At 48.0% G+C, this 23,784-nt stretch overlaps 1 protein-coding gene across 2 annotated transcripts; it reads right to left on the reverse strand.

Annotated features, from left to right (window-relative positions):
• Positions 1 to 1,140: 1,140 nt before the first annotated feature.
• Tent5c (terminal nucleotidyltransferase 5C) lies at positions 1,141 to 22,276 on the reverse strand. 2 transcript variants are annotated; one of them, XM_006502212.4, is made up of 2 exons: positions 20,858 to 21,029; positions 1,141 to 6,549 (listed from the first exon to the last, which is right to left on the reverse strand). In XM_006502212.4, the coding sequence occupies exon 2, from the start codon at positions 6,520 to 6,522 to the stop codon at positions 5,347 to 5,349; it is 1,176 nt and encodes a 391-aa protein (XP_006502275.1). In that variant the 5' UTR covers positions 6,523 to 6,549; positions 20,858 to 21,029; the 3' UTR covers positions 1,141 to 5,346. The 2 variants fall into 2 exon arrangements, with proteins under 2 accessions (XP_006502275.1, NP_001136424.1); NM_001142952.1 differs by lacking the exon at positions 20,858 to 21,029 and adding an exon at positions 22,178 to 22,276 and having other exon boundaries at positions 4,620 to 6,549.
• Positions 22,277 to 23,784: the final 1,508 nt, after the last annotated feature.

The following is a 23,784-nucleotide window of genomic DNA, read 5'->3' on the forward strand; positions in this document are numbered from 1 at the left end:
AAGGCCACTAATAGGAACACAGGAAGGGACAGGTGCCTGGTAAGACAGAGGAAGTAGGACACGGACTGACACTTAGCTGAATTTATAGACACTAAGTGTGTGTGATGTGCAAGGGAAAGAGCTATGATCTCTGAAAAGAGAAGTAGATTTGGTGAAACAGAAAAAATAAAGCTAGCTGCAAAGTACTCCTGAAAAAGAGCTGGACATGGCATCTGTTTGAGCACAGCTGGCTTCAGCAGTCTTAATGTGTAACAGGAACACGGTACCCTGTTTTACTGAGGGTCAGAGTTAAGGGATGTTTTAGAGTATGTGCCAAACAAATGGGGAGGGCCAGCAAGGCAAGATGGAAGACACTTGGTTTGGTGAAGATGTTAAGAGTCAAAAATGCCATCACAGAAAGGAGGCCTTCTAAAGCACAGGATAAGAGAAAGAGGTACAGATCTGGAGTACTGGAGATTGGACCAAAGACATTAGGAAGTATCCAACCTGCAGCCCAGAGACTACATATGCACATCCCAGAACAGCTGAGTGAGATCCAGTGTACTCTTTGATGACAATGTCATGTCACAAGTCAAAACTTGTACCCTTTAAATATCAGCCACATCACTTTGTTCAAAGAGATATCTCTTCAGGTGAAATCTCTTAAAAGAGCAACCACATAGGATATGTAGCTATTTGGAGTCTCTTATTAAAATGGTCATGGAGCCATGGCCAATAGATAACCCAGGTGCTGTTGAACCCATATTATTTTAAAACACTGTGAGACCGGCCATAAACTCATTGGTAGACCATGTGCCTGGCATGCTTTAGACTGCTGGTTCCATCATCCTCATTTGCATGAAACAGGTAAACGAAGATGCTACTTATGGGAGGAACTGGCACCTGGGCTTGAGGTCCACAGCAAAGATCAGCTTGTCAGTCAGACACCCTGGAGAGAAGATTTATGGCCTTCAGTGGAGCCAGTCCTCCCACCCCACCCCCCATCCCCCCAGCACCAAGAGTTGCCATCTGTCATGGTGCTGCTGAAGCTGACAGTGGTCGCAGTCTCTTCATGTCCATGTTTCCTAGAAACTAAAGTTTACTACTAAAGACCTCAATAAATAAAATAAATAAATAAAAGTAAGGAGCATAACTGACAAGTTTTTTACACTTTTAAATATTCCTTTATTTCTCACACTGAAAGCTCTGGTCCATCAGGTTCTAATACATTTGCACTGATAAGAAATCTCATCTGCGTCATGTAAGAAGGTGAGTGGCCAGTACCAAGGAGGAACCCCGCATCTCTAGGCACTGCTAAGGAATAGTTCAAGCCTATGCAAATACAGAAGTCAGAGCTTCTAATTGAATCCAATGGAAATTTTACTTTTTCATCCCTATCAATTTGGAAATGGATGCTTCAGGAAAATCAAGTTTTCATGCATAATGTGAGCGCTCGCGAGCGTGTGTGCACGCGCGCGCACACACACACACAGGCCAGGTCACTGGATTCTCTTTTGTAAAGAGCACAGATCATGTTAATTACCTCCATCCTCTGCAGTGGATGGTCAGCTCACCTTCCTATATAAACACACATGAGAATTTGCACCAAATCTCAACAGCCAGGCAAAACTCTAGAACTCAAAACTCTTGAAGCTTATACTTAAAGTACTTTTTAAAGTGATAGGTAAACAAGATGGAGGCACTTGAATTTAAAAAACAACAACAACAAAAAAACCCCAACAACAACAAAAAAATGCACATCATTTTTTCCCCCTCAGAGAGCTGCACCAATCACCCTTGAGAGGCTGCCAAGACTTTTAATCATTTTTCCTCTGCATTCCAAAATCAGCTGTGAAAGTCTGTCTCACACTAGTGATGTAACTCCAACTTTGAAAATTAGAAAAGTTTTCAATGTATAGAATCACCTCCAAGGGTTTTCCCTAGTGTAAAACCCTGTTCGATATTTAGGAAGTAATACTGGGGGCTGGGGGTGGAAGGCACCAGCCTGCCTCATGCTTAAATAACTATACTTTAATCCAGCCTCTATAGCAAGCCTTTGCACTAAGACTAGCAATGCCCTGAAACAGGGTCCCCGTCCAAGAAAGATCAATAGAAGAAAGTGCTCACAACGCTGGTTTTGAGTGGTGCCATTTCCCAAGACTGAAGCTATCTATACTGGGTAAAAAATTCTAGCCCTCCATGAAGGGCTAGTGTCAGAGGTCAGCTGGAAGGAGAGCAGACTGTGGGCTTTAGCAAGTCGACTATTAGTGCATTACCACAAAGCAAAGACAGACACACACACACACACACACACACACACAGAAAAAGAGAGAGAGAGAGAGAGAGAGAGAGAGAGAGAGAGAGAGAGAGAGAGAGAGAGAGAGATCACTATGACACAAATTCCAAATTAAGTCAGACAGGAGAGAAAAGGCACTGGAAAGCCAAAACAATCCATCAAGAACGGAGAATCTTCTCTACTCAACGCCGCTCACCTGCCAGGCCTAGGTGCAGGCCATGCCTCAAGCCACAGGCAGTCCCAGGAATCTGACTTAGAGGCATGAGGAGTCACATTGAAATGACTGACCGAGGAGCAGCACCTTTCTACCACGGTAAGGCTGAAGGGTGAGCCTGAAGCTCCAAGCCAAACCCCGAGAGTGTGCATCTGCGCGCTCAAGGGTAAAGATGCTGTTTTCAGCCCAGCTGCCCTTGACTGAGAAACAGAACAGAGAACCAACTCGGAAAGCAGGTCAGAGTTCTGAAAAAAAGAGCAAAAGAAAAAGACTGCTTCCATTTAGGTTACAGCCTGCGCTTGCCCTTCAGTGCCCTCTGCCAAGGCCGGGTTTCACGTTACCCAAGACACACACACACACACACTACTAGATTCAGTACAAGGATGTCTGGGGCATATGTGAGCAGCACAAAAGGCAGGCTTCAGATAAAGCTTCCTGACATCTGAAGTGCAAGGTTACCTGGCCTGTTCTGGTCTGGCAGTAGGCTCACACAGAGCAGGTAGGCACAACTCTAGTGCAGACATCCACAAACCAGGGCTTGAATCTTAAAAATGGAGCTTTGGTCAACGCCACTTTTCACTATAATGGTTCTAGAACACACATCAGCTCTCTAACCACAAAACAGCGGGGCAGACTAAAAGGGACCGATCAAGGTGGGGCCGTCATCCAGTGGTGGTTTACAACTCCTGTGTCTCCTCTCTCCATCCTCAGAAGACAATTATGGCCAGACTGGAAAAATGTATGTATATAAAGCAGTAAGAACTCCAAGATGATGCCAGAAATTTTCCAGTGTCTTACTTGTCCCCAAGCCTTGTCACAGCTGAAGCAGTCCTGCTTTCCGCTTCTATTAGCAAGTGCTTACATTCAGGGAGGCTCCAACACACTTCAAAAGCTTTGATTGGGCAAACCTAGTTCTGTGCAAACACATTCTCTTTTGATTACAACTGTAGCCTCTTAAGGTCATGGATGACCAGCAGTTTTCAAAGTTGGGTTCGTTTTTCATTACCTTCCTTTTAACCCTGAAACAGCTCAGGTCTCCTCACAAAACCCAAAGCCAATGAATTCAAACCTAACTAAGAAAGATTCGAAGGGCAGTAGAAAGTAGCTACACTAAGTCTCCTGGTGACCTAACTTAACATGGATACCGTGAAGATGCATTTGGATCAACTCCTGGGAGACCAAAGCAGCACATTCCAGAAGCAACTTGAAAACACAGCACTAGGAAAAAGCCAGCCATTTCATTTTTGTTACTACGCCTCTTTTGCATAAGGAAACCTAGATTGCTTAAAGCGGACACAAAGCGGTAGCTCGGATCTTTGGATTTTTACGGTCACTGAACAAAGTAGCAATTGAGATGGTGGATGTGATGGAGTCACTTCAGAAATCAAGCTTGCTGGCTACACTGAGCATCTCTTCCCCTGGATATCCTAAAGCGATGCATTCTAAAATATCCCACAGAAAATTTCAAAAAGGGGAACTCTCTCTTCTGAACCCACTAGGTAAAGCCACAGTCACCTACATCCCTCCCTGTGGACTGCTTGCTTTGGGCCAGCAATTAACACTGTTTTCCTTCCAAAGTGCAGAATAGAAATGTAATGCTTAAGTCTACAGAATAAGGAAGATCACTCTTGACTCTCTGGACTCAGCCCTCTGCACAGGGCCAGACCTGACACTAAACCCCTACTCCCCCTGCAACTTGGAGAGAGGAAGTGGAATTCGAGAATGGTTCCACTGGCTACTCTCTTCTCCTGAAATCCCTGAATTTCCCAGCTGTGGAAACAATCTGGGGAATGCAATGGCTACTTTTGAAGGGATTGGTGGAGAGCGGTCAGTGGACTCCAGCAAAAAATCTTTTTCATACTGGGAGTGACGTGCATAAAGGGCTTCCAATTAAAAGGTGGGAAGAACCTCCTGTCAGTCAAGTCAGTCACGACAGTGGCGCCCAGGCACAACGCACTCCTTACGCAGGAAGAGCAAACAAGAGTCAGTCATCAGAGAGCCAATGGGAGGCGTGGCAGGGGGAATGTGTCATTCAATAAGAATTCCTTAAAGAAAAAAACAAAACAAAACCAAAACATCCGTGTTTCCTATTGACAATCACCGCCCCTCCACCACAATTCTACTTTAACGTTATGTTCCACATTTTATTTTGTTTTCAAGTTACATTTCAAGAAAAAGGTCATTTTTTTTTCTCCACAATATCTCATAATTCCTTGATAAAGCACAGCATATACCATAAACCACTTCCAACCAGATCTCAAGTCTCCAGCTATTGGCTTTGGTTTATTGATGAATGAAATTCTCAGCTCTGCCGATGGGGACTAGACAGACACAACTTAGTCCCGTGAGTGAAAATTCAGTCACAAAGAGCACCCTCACGGTTTATCAGTTTGGGGAGCTGACTAGAAGTGACCCAGTGAGAGACTATCAGTGCATCTCTCACATGACTGCTGAGAATCCTGAATGAGAGAGCCTGTAGAATCTACCGAGAACTCAGCTGAGGAGAGCGCCTGGAACACTTTTCATACGCTGTCCGACTCCCCCAATCTCAGAGACTGTGCCGAGCTCAGATCCCATGTGCTAATGTCTGGGGAGTGACATGTTAGTGACTATCTTAGAAAGATGGTGAGAAGTCACGCCTCCTATTGCATCTCCCTGAGTGGCACTCAACTATGGGTCCTTTTAGGGTTGGCTCACGATAGTCTGTGGACCTATTCCAATGGGTACAAAAAGAAAAACAGAGTCGGAGCTGAGTTCCCCTTCGAAAGCCAAACACCTACATCTAGAAAGAGGCTCTCCTACCTGAGAGCCCCTGCCCTAACCGAGTTCCCACTGTGGAAACCCTCAGGTCTTCAGGTTAGTTACAGGGCAGCCATGTAGGATAAGGCTGGCTGTAGGTAATTGGAGGGTGCGCAATGTAATAGTTGTTGAAGTTGCCATCACTGACGTAAGGAGCTGGCTGGTAGTAACAGGTGACGTTGGTGGCACTGGGGATGATGTTTTGTTCTGCCAGCACACGCAAGGCCAGGAGAGAGATGAGGTTCAGGGTCTGCCTGCGTTCGTGCCCCATGAGGCACACGGTGCTCTCGTTCACAACCCTGCGGAGAATCATGAGGTAGTCGTACTTGCTTCTCTCCTCGTCCGAGAAGTGGTTCTGAAGGTAGGTCTCCAGCTTCCTCTGCTGTTCCAGGATGTCGGGGAAGTCGATGAAAAATCTGGAGCACATGTAACGCTCCAGGGTCTTGATCTCCTCCTGGTCGGCAGGCCTGAAGTCCCGCACAAGGAGGTTGCTGTACTTAAGGAGACCCCCACCTCGGATTTCTTCAGGGTTCTTGGTGGCGATCAGCCTGTTCTGAAGATGGTCAAAGGCTTCCTCAAAATCCCCGTACATACTCTCCCCGATCACTGTGGGGTGGAAATGCTCGGAGATGGGATTGCCGGAGCAGTCATAGAAAAAGAGCAAAGAATCTAGGATGATCTGGAAAGAGTCCACGCTGAACTCAAACTGCCGCCGGATGGAGTCGACAAACTTGAGCTCCACGTTCCTCCCGTTCTTGTTGGAGAGGGAAATCAGGCTCCAGCGGTCTGTGTCTGTGCAAACCTTCACCAGCTTCTGCACGTACGCCTCCTTCAGGGTGACGGGGCTGATTTTGAGCTTATTCACGCCCTCTGGCAGAAAGTTCAGAAGGGAGCACAGAACCACATCTCTCACCAGCTGAAATTCCGCCTCTGTGGGGAGAGCCACGTGAAAGATCAGATCCAGATCTTTGCAACCCAAGCCGTTGTCTTTGACCAAAACGTGGCCGGCTGCAGAGCCGTTCAGCCGGACGTCCTGCACGTTGATGCCTGCCTCCTCCAGCCGGCCTCGGACAGTCTGGACAATGTCCTTCAGGGTTATCTCCAAGGTTGGAAAGTTGCCTCGCCCGTGGATGGGCACGACCTCAGTCAGGACCTCGTGCAGCCGGCTAACCTGATCCCAGTTGAGCACGCTGAAGGACTCAGAGTCCTTGGTACTGCTGCCCTCCTCTGCCATCTTAGGGGATGTTCTGGCCAGGGGAAGCTGAAAAGTAAAAAGGAGGGAGCCAGTTAGGACGCGCATGGGCCGGGAGAGCCAACGGACGAGTCAGTTCAGAGGCACTGACCCATCTCTGAACAATTTCCTGCAAAACAGCAGTCAGCAGTGCCTGCTGCTCCACACGGCTGCGACCAAGAGTAATACCCAGCCAGGCACAAGCTCCGTTCTACAGCAGGGTGGTAATGCACTACTTTGCTTTGTGTGGGTGCTCTAGCTGGTGTGCTTGACCTATGTGGGGGAGAGGAAAGGGGGACTGCTTTAGATGAAGAATAGCAAACTAACCATGCCATCTAAACAATGAAGGACCTCTAACCGCAGAGAGAAATAGACCCTGTCGGTTCCACTAATTTTCTCCTGGTTCTATAGAAGCTACTTCTGCTTTTAGCTCCCTAACTATATCTTGAATGGATGGATACCTAAATCCCAATTACCAGTGCAATACACACACACACACACACACACACACACGCACACTCATACTTACACACACTCTGTCACACCAACACACACACACATTCACACATGCATGTACACACATACACACATACACACCACTGCCCCATTTGCTCCCCACATAGGCCACATCTCTGCTCTGGAAGACAGCCACTTCTTTTTCATATATGGCCATAGTCTGTCCTACAACAAATACCATGTCACGTGGGACAGAACAGAGTTGTTTGTAAGACCACGATGGTGGTCAGGCAGAAGTTAGATCACCTTTGCAGTGAGAACACCCTTCTGCAAGGATGCAAGCCTCGGGCAGGTAAACTTCCAAAAGCCTTCCTCAGAGTTCCCTGAAGCTCCTTAAGACAAACAGAATACCAGACGGAGAGGAAGCACTTTGCTTTCTTCACATGATGGAACCACAAAGTTTCCCAAATAATTGAGTGTGCACATGCATGTAGCACACTGGGGACTGAAGCCTGGGTATTGAGCATACTGGCAAAGTGTCTACACTGAGCTACACTTTCACCCAGTGCCAGGGAAGTACATCTCACTTTAAAAAAGATAAAAATGGTAAAGCTCTGGAAATCCCAATACATAAAAGCAGACATCGGTTTCTTAGAAACCCAAAGTGCTTGTGGCCTTGTGTGGATTCAATGTCATGTAGACAGACATAAAAGCTGAAACAAAGTCTCCATGCAGTCTTCCAATTTCACCGTGACCGGTTTCCACCCTGCAAAGCTATGTGCCGACAGCATTCAGCCAGCCATGGTCCCATTGTGTGGACGCTGCTGCTTTTTAATGCACATCAGTGCATTCTCCTTGGGCTCCACCATGGATTTCTAGCCCGCCTCAGTCCAGGGATTTGTGGCTGTAACAGTGCCAGGGTACCCAGTAATCACATGGAGATGAGCTTTTACGGTTCCCATCACAGAGATAGATGGCAACACCAGACATGATTTACACAGTTCTGGTGGAATGAGGTAAATACAACAGACAGACAAAAAAAAAAAAAAAAAAAAGAGGCTGTCCCCTTGTTGGGGCCAAAAGGAAAGCAAAGAAGTGTTCACTTATGGAGAGGCGGGCACAAAGTAACAAAGCCAAGGCAGCTGCTCCAGTAACAGCAGAGCGGAGGAAAGCAGGTGTGTGGCTGGAGGTAGCAACGATCTGGGGCTGGCAGGAGCCTCTTGAGCCAGCACAGGAACACACAAGTTCAAGAACTGCCGATCTGCTCAGCTGGAAATGACTCACCCTAACCCAGGATCAAAGCAGGCTCTCGTGGGCTCTGGGGCTGGCTGCCCCTCTGCTTGCTTATAGGAAAAGATGAAAGAGGCTTCAAACGTCTGCAGCTATTTAGATCATCCTAGCATGGCTAGCCTCAGTGATGGATGGGCAGCCTGGATGCACACCTAACATCTACTGGGGCTGGCATTTGCCTTCCAGCCAGATTTGGGACAGCTGGGTTCTCTTCTCTGTGCTCACTGTACACTTGGCGGTTCTTTGTCTCTTCCCTCCTGGAGACCCCCCCCCCCCCGCCACTGCCCTGTTTTATGAGTGATATACAGGAGACTTATGCTTGAGCAAATCCAAATGATTTCAGGAAGGTATTGTGGTCTGAGCCTTGTTTTGAGCCACAGCTAGAAGCTAGACCACCTGCAGTCTGGTGAGGTGGCTTTCAGGCTGGCACACTGGCTCAGTGGCTTTTATGCTGTCTGCTACCTGTTACACTTCCAAGGCTCACGCGTTTGACCCCATGTCTGAGAAGTCACAATGTGGTCACCTAGTGAGATGAAAGGAACAACTTTTAAGAAAATCTTGGAAGATTCTATGTCCCAGTGTAGGGGAATGCCAGGGCCAGGAAGTGGGTGGGCTGGGGAGCAGGGGGAGGGGAGAGGGGATAGGGGATTTTCGGAGAGGAAACTAGGAAAGGGAATAACATTTGAAATGTAAATAAAGTGTCTAATAAAAAAAAATTAAAAAGAAAAAGAAAAAAAACTCCAGACAGAACCATGTGGTGCTAAAGTCAGGACTGTTCCCAACAGAAGGGTTCTCTGGGACCACAGAGAATCTAGGAGCCATTAACTCTTCCCTTTAGGGTAAAAGTGCATGTGAGAAGACTTTCACACAGCTTCATATTGTCAGCAGATTCAAAGTTAAAACCTGTGTTAGTCTGGGTACCTATAAGGTTCACAATGGATGAAGGGGCAGAAATAGCCAGAAATGTTCTAAAAACAATGGAAATGAGCTAAACCAGCTTGTAAGAGAGGAGAGAGAGCCATAACGATAGAAACTCTATATCAGCACAAAAATAACAAATTGTTGGGACAGAATTTTTTAAATATGTAAATCAAATACATATGAGGATTTACTAAGAAGAAGAAAGCATTTCAAAACAGTAAAAGTCACGCACGGGGGCTCATACCTAGGATCGCAGCACTTAAGAGTCTGAGATAGGAGGATTGAAGTTTGAGACTAACCTGGGCTAAACAGAGACCCTGACTCAAACAAATGAAGATGCAAACAAAAAAAAAAAAAAAAAAAAAACAAAACCCCAATCCAAAAATAAAAAGAGATGGTGAGGATTTGGGCAATTTACATATATTTAAAAGATGGTTCCACATCTCCTGCTAAACTAAGATCTAGTTGGTTGGGTCACTGACTAAAGACTAAGATCTAGTTCAGTGGTTCTCAACCTTCCTAATGCTGCAACTCTTTAGTAAAGTTCTTATTGTGATGACCCCCCCCCACACCAACCATAAAACTATTTTCATTGCTACTTTATAACCCACCACCGTGGCAAAGCTGTCTCATGTGGGACAGCAGACACCTCTGCTGCACAGCCCTGGGCTCCTCAAAGCACTATGTGGGTCTCAACTGTTACGTTCCATTATCCACTCTGCTTCTATCCCCTCTCCTCTGATGTCCTGTAGAGTTGCAAGGATGCACAGAGCTCGTCACAAAGCTGGGAGTGCACGTCACATCAGCAGAAGAGGGAGAAACGATCTAACACGCGTATACAGCCGTGCCCAGAAGCATGCGGTGGTTCAAACTAACAGTGCCTGCTCGGTGTTTATGATATAGAAAATGCTTGCTTGTGTAAAACTGGGCATATGCAAAACTCTATGCCTAAACACAACTCAGTCTGAACCAAGCAACATCCTCATCCTGGGATGGATGTGGGAAAGAAAATGCATTTGGTGCCCTTTGGATTTGGATGTATTCATTGATAGAAATTTAAAATCTCGTGACCCACATTCTAAAATCTTTCCCTTAGAGAATCCTATTCATGTGTCCCTGTATTAAACTTCCTCAGTTCCTCCCTTCCTCATTCCCACATCCAATTATCAAATACATCAGATGGATCTGGAAGCTTTCCCTAGCCCTTTAAACATTGACCTCTGTAGGGGAAGCTGGGGGGAGAAGGATTTCCCCCTGGAAAGCCTTTCATTAAGTTTCTGTCTAACGTACTTTAAGAATAAAAAGATATCCACTGCTTATGTTAAAAGAAAAACTCAAAATATCAGGTCTGCTCATCTTACCACGACTACGCAATATCAAAACGCATCACCTACAGTTTCCCAAGGCAGCTGCTTCTCACCTCAGATCAAGCAAAGCTGCCTCTCGGTGCCCTCCCTCCTGTGGGGTGCCCTCTTGCTGATTATTGGCTACAATCTTAAGAATTCTTTTTTTTAAGGCAGTAAGTAGACATTTAGAAATTCAAGACTCAGATGCTGGCATCCTCTATACCAACCTCTCTGGACGTAAATCCCAAGAGCGGAGAGGGTTTTGAGGGGAAATGGAGTCCATAAGAAGCACACTATGGGACATGGGCTGGTGGCACAGTCATAGGATGACGGCTTTAATTCTCCCATTCTACCATAATTCAGGTAGAACAAAGCCGGGCTGGCCCAAATGCACCTATGAAATTCTGGGCTCAATAGAAAAATATAAATTAATAAATAATTGGCAGGGCAAGGACAGTATTGTTGGAAAGGTGGCTTAGTGGTTAAGAGTGTGGGGTGCTCTCGCAGAAGAGCTGAGTATAGATATGTGCACCCACGTTGAGTGACTCATAACCAACTGTACATCAAACTCCAGGGGATCTAATGTCTTCTTCTGGCTTCCTATACTCATGTATACAGACCCACACAGAGACACATACATACACACATAGTTAAAATAAATTTCTAAGTATATATAAAGATACTATCGTTGACATGCAAATAATTTTAAATATCAAAAGTATATCCCTAAAATTACTTCAACATTGGTTTTACAAGAATAAATGCTACTTACAGCCTTTGGTGCTTAGATAACACACCACACTTAGTTCAACAGCTTCCATTTTAATGAACTGCTTTAAATCAACACTATGTAGCCTCCACACAAAAGAATCACATGAAACATACATGCTCAGCCCAGGAAAGGCCCTGGCCCAAGGCAAATTCTCCTTAGCAGAATTGACACAACAGTGGCAAGGAAACCGATGAACATGACATCCAGTGAGGTCAAGGCAAGGTCTGAGGAACAGCTGCACTGTGGGTGACACAGACGTAGTCAGCAAAGGTGGGTCCGGAACTGGTCACTGGTTTGAGCCGAAGTTCACTTACTGGAGCCTACCATCCACACCAGAGGGAACGGCGCAATCCTCTCTTCTGCCTCTCTTGTAGGTTTAAGAATGAAGAGAAGGAGCCCGGCGTGGTGGAGCACGCCTTTAATCCCAGCACTCGGGAGGCAGAGGCAGGTGGATTTCTGAGTTCGAGGCCAGCCTGCTCTACAGAGTGAGTTCCAGGACAGCCAGGGCTACACAGAGAACCCCTGTCTCAAAAATCAAAAACAAACAAACAAGAATGAAGAGAAGGGCCGTCTCCTCTCCGCAGCCTTGCCCCGCCTCCCCTGGGGGGGGGGGGGGATGTGTGTGTGAAATTCCCTTTCACTGACCCTGAATCTTTTTAAAATGTGCATCTCTTTCATAAATGTGCATCTTCTTCTTAAAGCTTTTCAGGTTGGGCTAAGTGCCATCCGTGGGCAAGGACCAAGTCTGGGCACAGATGTGAGGCTTGGGTGACATATGAGCATAGAACAAAGACATCCCAGCATGGGGCGGGGTCCTTTCTCTCCTCTCTCCTCCCCTGTGTACGAGAGGACTCTAGGGGCAAAGAGACTTAAAACCCTGGACATTTAAGCAGAAGAAAAAGTGGTTGAGAATAATTCACTGTACACTATGCTGCCTCTCAACACGGTGACCCACGTGAGGGGAAACCACAGGTCAGGCTTATTCCTTATCCAGTATATAAAGTACAGGGCAGATGGTGTGTAAACCAAAGGAAATAACACACAGAAGCCGCGGCTGCAATCAATTCCCAGGTAACCTTCACAAGCCAAGCTTCCCCCATCCCCAATTTAAACAGGATGGCTCATAAATGAGCACAGGATCTTGTCCCTGGAACCAAGGTCCTAATTCTTGGAACTGTTGGCTCCTACCTCAGGTCCAAGGGGCCCTGGAGGGCAGGAGGTTAGGGGACAACAGGGAACAGAGGTCAAAGCCCACAAGCGCACTAGATAACCTCTTGTTATTGCTATTCAGACAAGGATTTCTAGAACAAAAAGTTATTGGTTCCAAAAAAAAAAAAAAAAAGCAAGCTGCCTTCTGCTGGCTCTGACCATGGCTCCTCTCCCGCCTACTGCCTCCTGTTTGAGTGGATCACACTTTACTGCCTGCTCTAGAACCAAAGGATTTAGACCCCAAATCCTCCAATGTGGGTTAGTGGTAGCTTTCAGAGACCCCTGAAATTATTCACAGGCCAGCGTGTCTGAGAATCCCACTTCTTGAGGGGGCTACATACCTGCTGTTTCAAAACAAACATCCTCCGCTCAGCCCCATATTGTTTCCCACAAGGTAACTTCTACCCTTTCTGCAGCCAGGTACTGACCAAGGCATGGTCCTCTGGGGGTGCTTTGCATAACAGAAGCCACTACAGCTATGGCCAGAGAACAGGAAATGCACCTGGGTGCTCAGCCCCAGGAAAATTTGCCACATCACAGTAGGTCAACAAGACCATGATGTCAAGGGCTCTACCTACATCTGACCGGCCTGGTTTCTACATAAGCAGTATAGGACAGGCAAGATGCCTCCACAAGTACAGGTGCTTGCCACCAAGCCTGATGATCCAGAACCCACACGAAGGAAGAAGAGAACCGACTCTCACAAGTTGCCCTGTGACCTCCACACGCATGCTGTACAGTAAATAAATATTTAAGAGTCTTTGAAATCCCTATAAAGGAGATGCTATTTCCACTTATTTCAGGGGCAGACACTGAGGAACCAAGCAGATATGCACAATGTAAACTGTCCAAGGACTCACTGCTGGTCCATGGCAGAAATAGGATCAGAGAGGTTTCTTATCTCTTCAGGTGGGTAAGCAGGTGGGTAGCTGTGGTGTATTACAGAGTGGGAGAAAACTTTCAGAAGAACTAGCTCTTCCGGTGGCCATGGGAGGAGGGTGGCGCCAAGTAGAAGGAACAGGAAAAAAAGCACAGAGGTGTTTTGATCGGAGGGTAGCACAGAACTCTGAACCACTGGAGTGAGGCAAGACCAGATGGCAGGTGCTAAAGGCAGGGCAGACACGTGTAGAACTGAAGTACCTGATGGCTGTCAGGACAGAAACTGCTCCCCACGTAGTTTTGACAACTTTGGGATATATCCAACCTCACTGGAGCTGCGAGAATGGCAGTAGTAAGTATGGGCACACTAGGGGTTAATGCTTCAGAGAAGGCGGCCTAAGATCTCAACTTGGAGGGTGCTCTAAGATGCTGGCTAAGTTGGGGGTGGGGATGGTTGATGTTAGAGATAGCAGGTTCAAAAGAACAGAGAAGCCAGAAGTGGAAGGAGCCAGCCAATCAGATGGTCTGAAAGGCACAGAGTGGATGCAGTAAGGGCAGATAAGATTTGTCAGCAGAGGGTGGGCATCACTTACAGAATAAACCAGTAGGATATCCTTTGGTGACTGGGGGATCAAGAGTGTTGGTCCATGATAAAGCAACAGGAACAAAGAGAGCTGCTCTACAGCCAAGAGGGCAAAGAGAGCAGGAGCTGCTGAGCAAAGGGGGCCAAATATATTTATAGAGTTATCAGCACCCCAAGGGCTACATGGGACATACCTGAAAACAGAAACAACCTAGATCAGACCACAAAGGCCCACCCAACTGCAGATAAGACATGGGTCACTTCCCACACATCCATACTGTTTGGACTTACGAGTCTTTGGCCTGAGGGAAAAGAGCTAGAACCCAAGTGTGCACCACATGCATTTACACATCTACATGCGTGTGCGCACTTATGAAATAAAGGATTTGTGTCTACTAAGTTCAGTGCATGCTACCGAGGGGCATCCCAGGCTTCAGCCAAGTTCTTTGAGTGACATCTAAAGCCAACAGCTAAGAAGTGAAGAACAAGCCAGGGTTGAAGTAAATTTGGCCTTCTAAAGAGACGTCCTCCCTGTCTGTCTCTCTGTCTCTGTCTCTCTCCCTCCCTCCCTCCCTGCTTTTCTGGAATCATAAAGGCCAGAAGTTATCTAAGGCCTAGGGCAACAGAGAAGCCTTTAGTCTGTTAGCTTCCAGCCCCTCACCACAGCCTGGATTCCCAACACTGAAGAGTTACACTCTGGAGATTTGCACAGGCCCCCAAACACATTTACAAAGTACAGCCAACAGAGACACTCATATGTGTGCTTCGAGTATACAGAAGAATCCAGAGGAGAAAGCTCAATGGGGTCAGATAAATGGATGCCTTACTTTTTAAGGGCAATAAAGTATTCTACACAATTTTCTCCCAATACGCCATAGTGATGTTTACTCTGCATTATCAATCTCATGGGTGCAGAATCATCTGTGTAACAAATCTCTGGTTATGTCTGAGATGTCTGAGAGAGCCTTTCCAGAGGTTTCACTGAGGTGGGAAAAGACCCACCCAGAAAGTTTGCAGCAGTTCCCAACAGGTTGGATCTGGGACTGAAGAAGAAGAAAGCAAGCTGAGAACCAGGGTTCATCTCTTCCTACTGTCTAAGTAGAACTCGCTCTCTGATGGCTATTACCCCCACCCCACCCCGCCATGCTCATGCACCTTAAAGCTGTGAGCCAAAACACACCCTTATGTCAGGTATTTCTCACACAGTCCTATTTACAATTAACTCACCCAAATGCCCACCATCCATTCTAACCCAGCTCATGATAGCTGTCCCTGGCCAGAAAACCATGCCCAGAGAAAACATGTCTACATCAGCGAGACACCCGCCCTCACAGATGTCTTTTTCTCACTTTCAGGCTCCTTCACATTCAGCCGGAGCCCTCAGTCTATTTTCTCAGGATTATCAGTAGCCATTTCACAAGCATGTTTACCAAAGGCAAAAAAAGGTTGGTCAGCTTCCCACAGCAGAGTCCCTGAGGCACAGAAAGGGAGGGGGCTGCCCTGCTGCACACCAAGATCCTCACCCCTCTACTGAAGCCAATACCCAGTTAGTTATCAGTAACTGTGCCCCGTCCAGACACTACCTGAACATGAATGACTCCAAAGGGAAAGTTGTTTCCCACCTTTCAAAATAGGATGCCTAAGCAAGTGTGGGTGGGGAGATAAGACTGGAAGGAGTCACGCTGGGGCTGCGAAGGCACAGAACAGAATCAAAACACTGGGGTGGGTCCAAAGGCATGGCTCGGAAGTGCAAATGCTCAAGAGAACACCCTGAAGTCACTGCAAATGTGAGTATTAACACTGTCAGAATGCAGACACCATGGGTCGGCAGCTAGGCAGAAAGTCCCCAAGTTTCTCCCCCAAGGTGTCAACAGGAAGCCTTGACTGCACAAACTGAACTAGAAATGAATTGGCTGCTGCACCACGCATTTCTAAATCAGACACTACTGGTATGAACTCACACAAAGGGCTTCCCAAACAGAGCCGGCCCTTTTTTGTTTTAGAGGTGGACTGTGTAGAGGACTGGGCCACACGCCTCAGGTTTATTTCAAAGGCTGGATCACCATCCAACTCTCCATCATAGAGCCTAGAAAAGCCTTCAGCTAAGTAAAACAAAAACTTGAGTTAGTTAAAAGTGGCTACAAGTTCTTCTGCCTAGTCACTAGCTGCATCCCTGGGTCTTATCAGGAAAGGGACCAGTAAGACTTAGCTCTCAGAAGCAGCACTTATCAGGGTAAAACATGTATACACACCCCATTCATAAATGTCTACGTGCAAGCTGGCCTCCGTTTCAGGGCTGTTGGGAACTACAAGTTGTCCACTCAGGGTAGGGGTATTAAGGTAGCAGGTGACAGACCTCTGAGCATAGGAAAGGGCAGAGAGAAACATGCTAATCTTAAATACATCATGGGTGGGGGAAGGGTAACACTGCATGGAGAAATAAACCCACAGCACAATACTTACACAGGCAACAACTTTCTGAAAGGTAATGCTCTATCAGCGTCGAGCCGCATGAGCCATGACTCCAGCTCACCAGCATGACTACCTATAGAATGTCTGTCACTAGAGATCCCAGACATCTTCACCTTGACAGCTCACTCCTCTTGCATGTTTGTTTGAATTTTTAATTGTTGGTAAGTTCTAACTAATGACAAATGATTGGCAAATTTTAACTGTTAATAAAAATCAGCCCTGGTCCCCTGCCAATCTCAGATTTCATCTATATTTCTTCCAGCTATTCTCTAAGAAGAAAAAAAAAAAAAAAAACAACCTACTAAAACAGGAGCAAGAAATGGAGAAGCAAACAACCTGGGTTTTGGTTGGTTGGTTTTTTGGTTTTTTGGTTTTTTGTTTGTTTGTTTGTTTTTGTTTTGTTTTGTTTGTTTGTGTTTTTTTGTTTGTTTGGTTTGGTTTGGTTTGGTTTGGTTTGGGTTTTCTTGGTTTTTCGAGACAGGATTTCTCTGTATAGCCCTGACTGTCCTGGAACTCACTTTGTAGACCAGGCTGGCCTCGAACTCAGAAATCCACCTGCCTCTGCCACCCAGTGCTGGGATTAAAGGCGTGCGCCACCACACCCGGCTCTTTTTTTATTTTTGAGGAGTCAAATCTGCCTCACAGGATGGGTGCTCATCAATAAGCCAGCGTGGGGACTGAGCCACACCTCACATTTCCTCAGCTACCCAAGCGCCTACTGTGTTGTAAGCTCTCTCCTAGGATTCTGGGACCTGAAGGCAGGAGACAGAGATCGCTGCCCACACAGAGCATACAGCCTATATACATTCTCCAGTAACTCTGCATAGCTTACTATTGCTTCTCACATGCAGAGAACCAGGATTTGAGAGTAAAACACCGTGCTCACATGGGCCAGACTCACACCACCCAATACAGTAACCACAAGCTCTCGAAAGGTAGAAGGTTCAGACAAGTGCATAGTATATACAAAATATAGCATAGATTCCAAGGACTTGATATAAAGGAAGGAAAGAAAATATCTCCTTTACATGTTTTGCACAGATTATTAAAATAGTTAAGCAGACAAATCGATTTATTGTTTAACTTTACCAGGCTTTTGGTCCCATATGTTTCTGGGTCAGCACTGACTCTGTCTGCTACATAGTTAACAATAAAGAAATGAAAGCCTGAAGTGGTCAGGGGTCTGTCTGGATCAGTGCCCAGGTGCCCCCCAGTGAGGGGCAGCCTACAAGAGGCAAGTGAAAAAGCACAAAGTCTACAACAGTCTGGAATGGGACACAGCAGCAGCGGCGGTGCTGGCTTCTAGAGGAACAAGGCAGAGCAAACACCGTGTGTCTTCTTAACCCTACTCTTTCCTCTATATCCCCATAATCCACATGCTAGCACTAGCGCCTCAGGCAGCTGCTGAGTCCTGATGCCTGACTATGTCTAACTATGACAAACAGGGGCAGGGGTCACCATAGTGCAGGGGGGGGGGGGGAGAGGGGTGTCAGAGACAGACAGACAGGCCACAGAGAAGGTACCTGGTCTCATCCTGTAAGGCCAAGTATGGAAGCTAAGGGATCCTGGGTGGGATGGGGGGATGGTTCATAATCCCTGGATAACTTTCTTCAGTTTTTATGATGGGGCCGGACAAGGAGGCAATGGGGGATGGCTAAACAACAACAACAACAACAATGCCCTTCAGTTCAATGTTAAAATTTTTAAATTTTTAAAAACAAGAAAATGTGAAAAAAAAAATCCTATAACACACTGGAGTAGAGAGATGTATGGTGAATGGTGAAGCAGTCCTCTCAGAGGAGAGATCCATCAGAGCCTTCACAGAGATCAGGGGGAATGGACTGTGTTCAGTTTTTTGTTTATTTTTTTCTCTCCCAATATCTAAGTCTGTATTTTGCACAGCAAAGGAGGCCAGCTAAGGAAGACCTGCCCATGGGACAGCAAAAAAAAAAAGCATCAGGAAATAACAATCTTGGAGGAAGGCAGGGTTAGGGTTAGGGTTAGGGTTAGGGTTAGGGTTAGGGTTAGGGTTAGGGTTAGGGTTAGAGTCCTCAGGGATGGGCAGATCCTAGGCGCTGAGTGCTCCAAGTACACAGGACTGAGCACTGGCCAGAGCCAGGGAGGCGGGCTGATGCTCTCATCTAGCTCCTGTCCACAGTCCCCTCTAAACCAGGTCAGCGAGGACAGTGAGAAACAAAAAAGTCAAAACGAAAGAGTCAGCAGAGCAAGCAGCTGAGTGAACACAGGGGAGAGAGAGAGAGAGCAAGCTGGGGCTGGGAGGACAGGGAGGGCTGAGGTGCTCAGGGGTGGGGCTAGAAGCCGGCCAGCCTTAGGAGTTTCAGCTGTTGGTCAATGCAGGCACCTTTCCTCTGCTCCAAGCCTACACTACAGAGGTTTCACTGAAAAGATCAAGACATCATCCAGCCTTTTAAACCAGGCGCTCCTGACACAGAAAGCAAGCTCCATCTAGTCCCTTGATCCAGCAGGACAGCCACTTCAAGCATGCTTCCGCCTGCGCAAAGAACAGCAGGCAGCACCCAGCAGAGAGAGTGTGCATTCACATGACAGACGCATGTCTGCACACAAGGCCATGCATGCACTTTCTAGGCAGGGGTGAGGACTTTGCAGTGACCACAAACCCACACTTTTCTGGGGTCCACGTGCAAGGACAACTGAGAGAAAAACAAGTTCTTCAAGTATATCAGAAAGTCAGGCCAGCTGAGCTCACCTCTAAAGCTCTTCCACAGGCAGGCCTTTCGCCTATCATTCCCTTGGCCTGCCTGGCTGGCACCTGGCACATACCACCTAGGAAGCACCTTCTGACCCAACCTCCATTATCCAAGAAAAAGGGACCACAGTGCAAAATGCTCTGAAACCACAAAACACCCTTACACAGAGCTGCTTCGTGTCAGTAATTACTTCTTCATAGGAAGGGCTTTTTTCCCCCTGTTGTTTCAAAACGCTCTGCAAACACTTCAAGAACAAGCTCCCAGGGCCCAGCTGTACAGAATATTAATTTGAAACACTTCAGAAGACTCCCATTACAAAGCTGAGTTATGTAAAGATGTTGTCTATAAACCTTTTGAACTCTAAGCCAAAACTCCCTTTCAATGAACGCATCCAGTCAAAAGGTTACAAAGCGGGAGAAACCTCAGGTTCAAGAAATTAGAAGGTCAGCTTTTCTCAAGTAGCTTTAAACTCACAAGCACGTCGTCAAATATGGAAAAGCTGGTGCCATCATAATACGATTTCAACAGCTACAGTCAAAACAGTGGGATGGTAGAAGGCATCTCCCCTATTCGCCGGTTACCTCAATAATGAGAAAAAACCAACAGACTAGTTTTAAACCAAGAAACACCTCAGATTCTGACTCACTCCCTATTAATCTCCAAACATTCAGAGAGAGATAGAAGAGAGAGGAGAGAGTGTCCAGGAGGCCAGGAAAGAGATAAGAACCCCCTAGCCATCATCTTAACTCTTAGCCCATCTCTGCTTCTACAGCTTTTCTTAATAATATAGGCTGTCCTTCTTCCATGGCTGATTCTACGACAGCATAGCATAGAAGAGAGATAGAGACAGGGTACTACTTAGTAGATGAAGCTGGGAAGGGAGGGCAGGAGGGAGGGAGGGAGAAAGGAAACATTCAATGCAGCTTTCCAGTTTTGTTGCAGCTGAGCCTAACTAATAGTACAACAGGGCTCAACAGTCCCCTTTTAAATTGCTTTCATTGCTGAGTGGTTCCTGGACTTTCCCATGGGCAATGCAAAGCAAGTATAATCTGCCTGCCCTTGGACACTGGGGGATGCATCCCCACTGGGGTTGGTGATGGAGGGCAGAGGCTGGAAGTCCTGCAGAAAGCTTGGTAGCTATACTTGCAGCAGAGCTGGAAAAGCTGGAGAGCGAGCCCTTGGCACTCCACTCACACTCAGACCAACAGGCCAGGAGCCAAGTCCTCCCTTCTGAGTTCACAAACTTAATCTCTAGATACAAGGTAGGTATTATGGGAGAAACTCAGACTAAAGAGTGTGACTGTTTGTTCTAGGTGCACACACTAAAGTTACTCATAAAACTTCGGGACCTTTCTTTTAGTAACAGTCTAGAGATCGCTCAACAACCCCCACAATTTTAACTATAGTAAGCAACATCCTGTGCAGATCCTGGGACAATTATTCCACACATCGAACTCTCCATCTAAAAGCTTCTTAAACCAAAGTGTCTCTTCAGAGAGAAGGTTTCAGCTGTCCGATCCGGATACTAAGATACTAAGCCCTCCATCCCCACAAACAAGGCCAGCAGAGGACAGGACCACTGGTGGTCCAGCTGTAGCAGCTGGGAGAGAAAAGTGGCTCTTCGTTACTCCTCACCCCACACCCTTCGACTGCGGGGTAAGATGTGGAAAAACAATCACACCTCTGGTGACTTCCAGCAAGATAGAATTCTTGGTAAGCCTTCCTACCACCCTCTTGGCTGCCTGGCTAGCTTTCTGGCTCCCTCGCTGCCTTGCCAAGCAAATTACAGTGGAAGTTGTTGTAGCCAGCAATGGCCACCGTCACCCTCCTTCCCAGAGTAGCGGGGCAGCTGGGGACCTAATTTAGGAGGATTTGACCATCTTAACTTTATTTCCAGAACACCAAACTCGTCATAATTCAAACTATTACATACACAGCTATTCTTAAAAAATCAGTAAGTCTATTAAATCTTTCGTTGTAAGCACTTTATCCTCAATTGAGGGAGGGGCTTAAGACTTGGGTCCGGGCTCTGAACGGTTTCTCCACATTAAAGGTTGAGAGGAGAGAAAAGAGGCCTAGACCACCTAGGGATGACAATCGATGCTGGTGGAAGTTTTGCGTTCTTGAAAAACCAACTAGGCATTTCCTCACCAGCCCTCCAGGACTTTGCGGTCTCCTGCCCTCCAGCCTGCCCGCGCTAGGTGTAAAGGCTACCAGCTGGTACTGCAGGTTCCTCAACTTCTTCCTATGGAGAAGGCTCTCACCCTCCTCGCAAACTGCGCTAAAGAAGTTCCCTGACCCGGACGATCCGGGAGCCGCGCCTCTAAGCCACCGACAGCACCGCTATCAGAGTCAACGGACTGACTACATGGCTTTCAGCCTACGCAGTAAGCGACTTTCGATCCCCAAAGGGGAGGAACCAGGTTTCACAGCCGCTGAATTCTCGAGAAGTTTCCGAGAGACGCGCAGCTTCGATCATTTGGCCGCGCTGGGTGTCCACAGTCCCAAAGGGAGAAGGATCTCAGCCGCCATCCCGGGCACCGAGCCCAGGAAACTGCCCTCCCCTCGCCGGCCAGGCTTTAGCCCCGACCGCTGCGTCTTCATCTGCGCCGCCAAAACCGCGGGGTTCAAAATCGCCCGGGTTCCGGGCTCGGTGTGCGCGCCACAGGGGCGCAGCTCAGAGCCGGAGCACCGACTAGGTGCAGGGAAAGAGCCCCCTACACTCCGGCTGCCGGGGCAGCAGGAACTCGCCCAAGTTTGCCAAAGCCCGGCCACGGTCTCCGAAAAGTTTGCCTCCTTCACAGAGGAAAGTTTGCGTGAGGGACGCGGGAGCCAGGCGGGTCCTGACACCTGCTGGCATCTCTCCTCCATCCCCGGGGCATGCCACCAGGCTCTGCCGGGACTGACCCTAAGCGGGAAAGCGCGGCCCCCCCCGCCCCCCCCGCCCCGGAGGACCGCAGCAGCATCCTCCCACCTGCGGAGGAGGGGAGTGTGGACTCACCTGGGCGTTGGAAGAGGAGGTGACTGAGGCAGGTGGTTGGCGTGGGCAGCCCCCAGCAGGAGCGGAGCGGAGACTGCGGCCCCTAGACAGCTGCGGCGAGTGAGCGGTCCGGCCGCCGCCCCCTCCGATCTTAACCGGCCTGACCACTCCCCCGCGCCTCCCCGCCCCTGCCCCCGCCCCGCGGCCGGCCTCCCGGGGGAGCCAGGGCGGGGCGCGCCGGCCGGGGCCCCGCGGGATCCTTGCGCCCCGCGCTGACGGCGGGGGGCCGGACGAACGCCGCCCTCTGATTGGCTCCTCGGGTCAATGGTTGCCGAGAGACGAGTAAACCTCGGGCGGCGCAAAGGGGCGGGGTGACCAAGAGGCAGCGTTGCGCAGGCGCAATAGAGAGGTGCTTTGTGGGCGGCGAACTAACTTTGGGGTTGAGGGCACAATTTTCCTCTGTCCTCTCCGCTCCACTCTGCCGTCTTCTTTAGCTTTCCCTTGCCTAGACTGTCCTTCCCTCTACCCCGCTTGCTCCCTGGCGGGCGCGTCTTCTTTCAAACTTTTAGGCGCTCCTCGCCCCAGTGCTCTCTGGTTTCCGGGAGCCGGGAGTGGAAGCCCACGCCTGCCTCGCGCGGTGTTTGTGAAGTCGGAAAACTCTTAGGTGGGCCCTGGAAAAATCTTTCTGATTCCTCGAACAAATTGGCTGGAGGTGAGGTCGTGGTCCTGGGGGGAAGGAAGCAGCTGTGGCCGCGCGGACCACCTGTGTGCAATTGGCGATCCCGGGAAGCTATCGCCAAAGCCTTAAGCACAGCAGCTCAGCTCTCCAGAGAGCAGCGCTGGTCTTTGCTGCTTGTTACTGCTCGCAGGTGTGGGACACACACACACACACACACACACACACACACACACACACACACACACACTCACTCACTCACTCACTCACACACACATAGTTGATGGCTCACACACACACACACACACACACTCACTCACTCACTCACTCACTCACACACACATAGTTGATGGCTCCGCTGTGGAACTCTCCTTCACCACTTAATTACCCGGAAGGCCTTGCAAGAAGCTATTGTGGTTTGGTCTTTATTTTAAGACAATGCCTCCTGAACCCCAGACAGGCCTCTAAGTAGCCTTGGCTCACCTTTAACTGATCCACCTCTGTGCACCTCCCAACTGCTGGGATTATAGGCGTGGTCTACCACGCCCAGCTTTACTGACCGTCTTGACCTATCCTCCAAAAACACTATTTCCCATCTGTATTATGGGAGGAAGGACGAGATAACCGTGAGATCAATATTATGGAAATAGCTATTAATCATGCACTGCTTGCTAAAAAGTTCATGCCAGGTACTAAATAAATCAGAAAGCAGTCGTTAATAAACACTTGTTGAGTTTCGTTTGACCCTCTCCTGGGTACTGGGGCCTAGATGGCTTCCCGAATCGGTGCTCTCTTCTGCCCTCTCCACCTCTGTGGAGCGTGAGTATCCGTATCCAGCAGTGTCTGCTAGGCTATGAAGAGTTCTCACACATGCACATGCTTTCTCTGGTAGGGGAGGCGAATTCCCAAAACTAAAACAGTGTAAGACATCAGTATGAGAACTTACATGTTC

Source organism: Mus musculus, chromosome 3 (genome assembly GCF_000001635.26).
Source record: "Mus musculus strain C57BL/6J chromosome 3, GRCm38.p6 C57BL/6J".
Taxonomy (NCBI): domain Eukaryota; kingdom Metazoa; phylum Chordata; class Mammalia; order Rodentia; family Muridae; genus Mus; species Mus musculus.

Bases quoted from the DNA above. Each gene is read 5' to 3' on its own strand.
- Tent5c (XM_006502212.4), bottom strand. From the start codon at position 6,522: ATGGCAGAGGAGGGCAGCAGTACCAAGGACTCTGAGTCCTTCAGCGTG.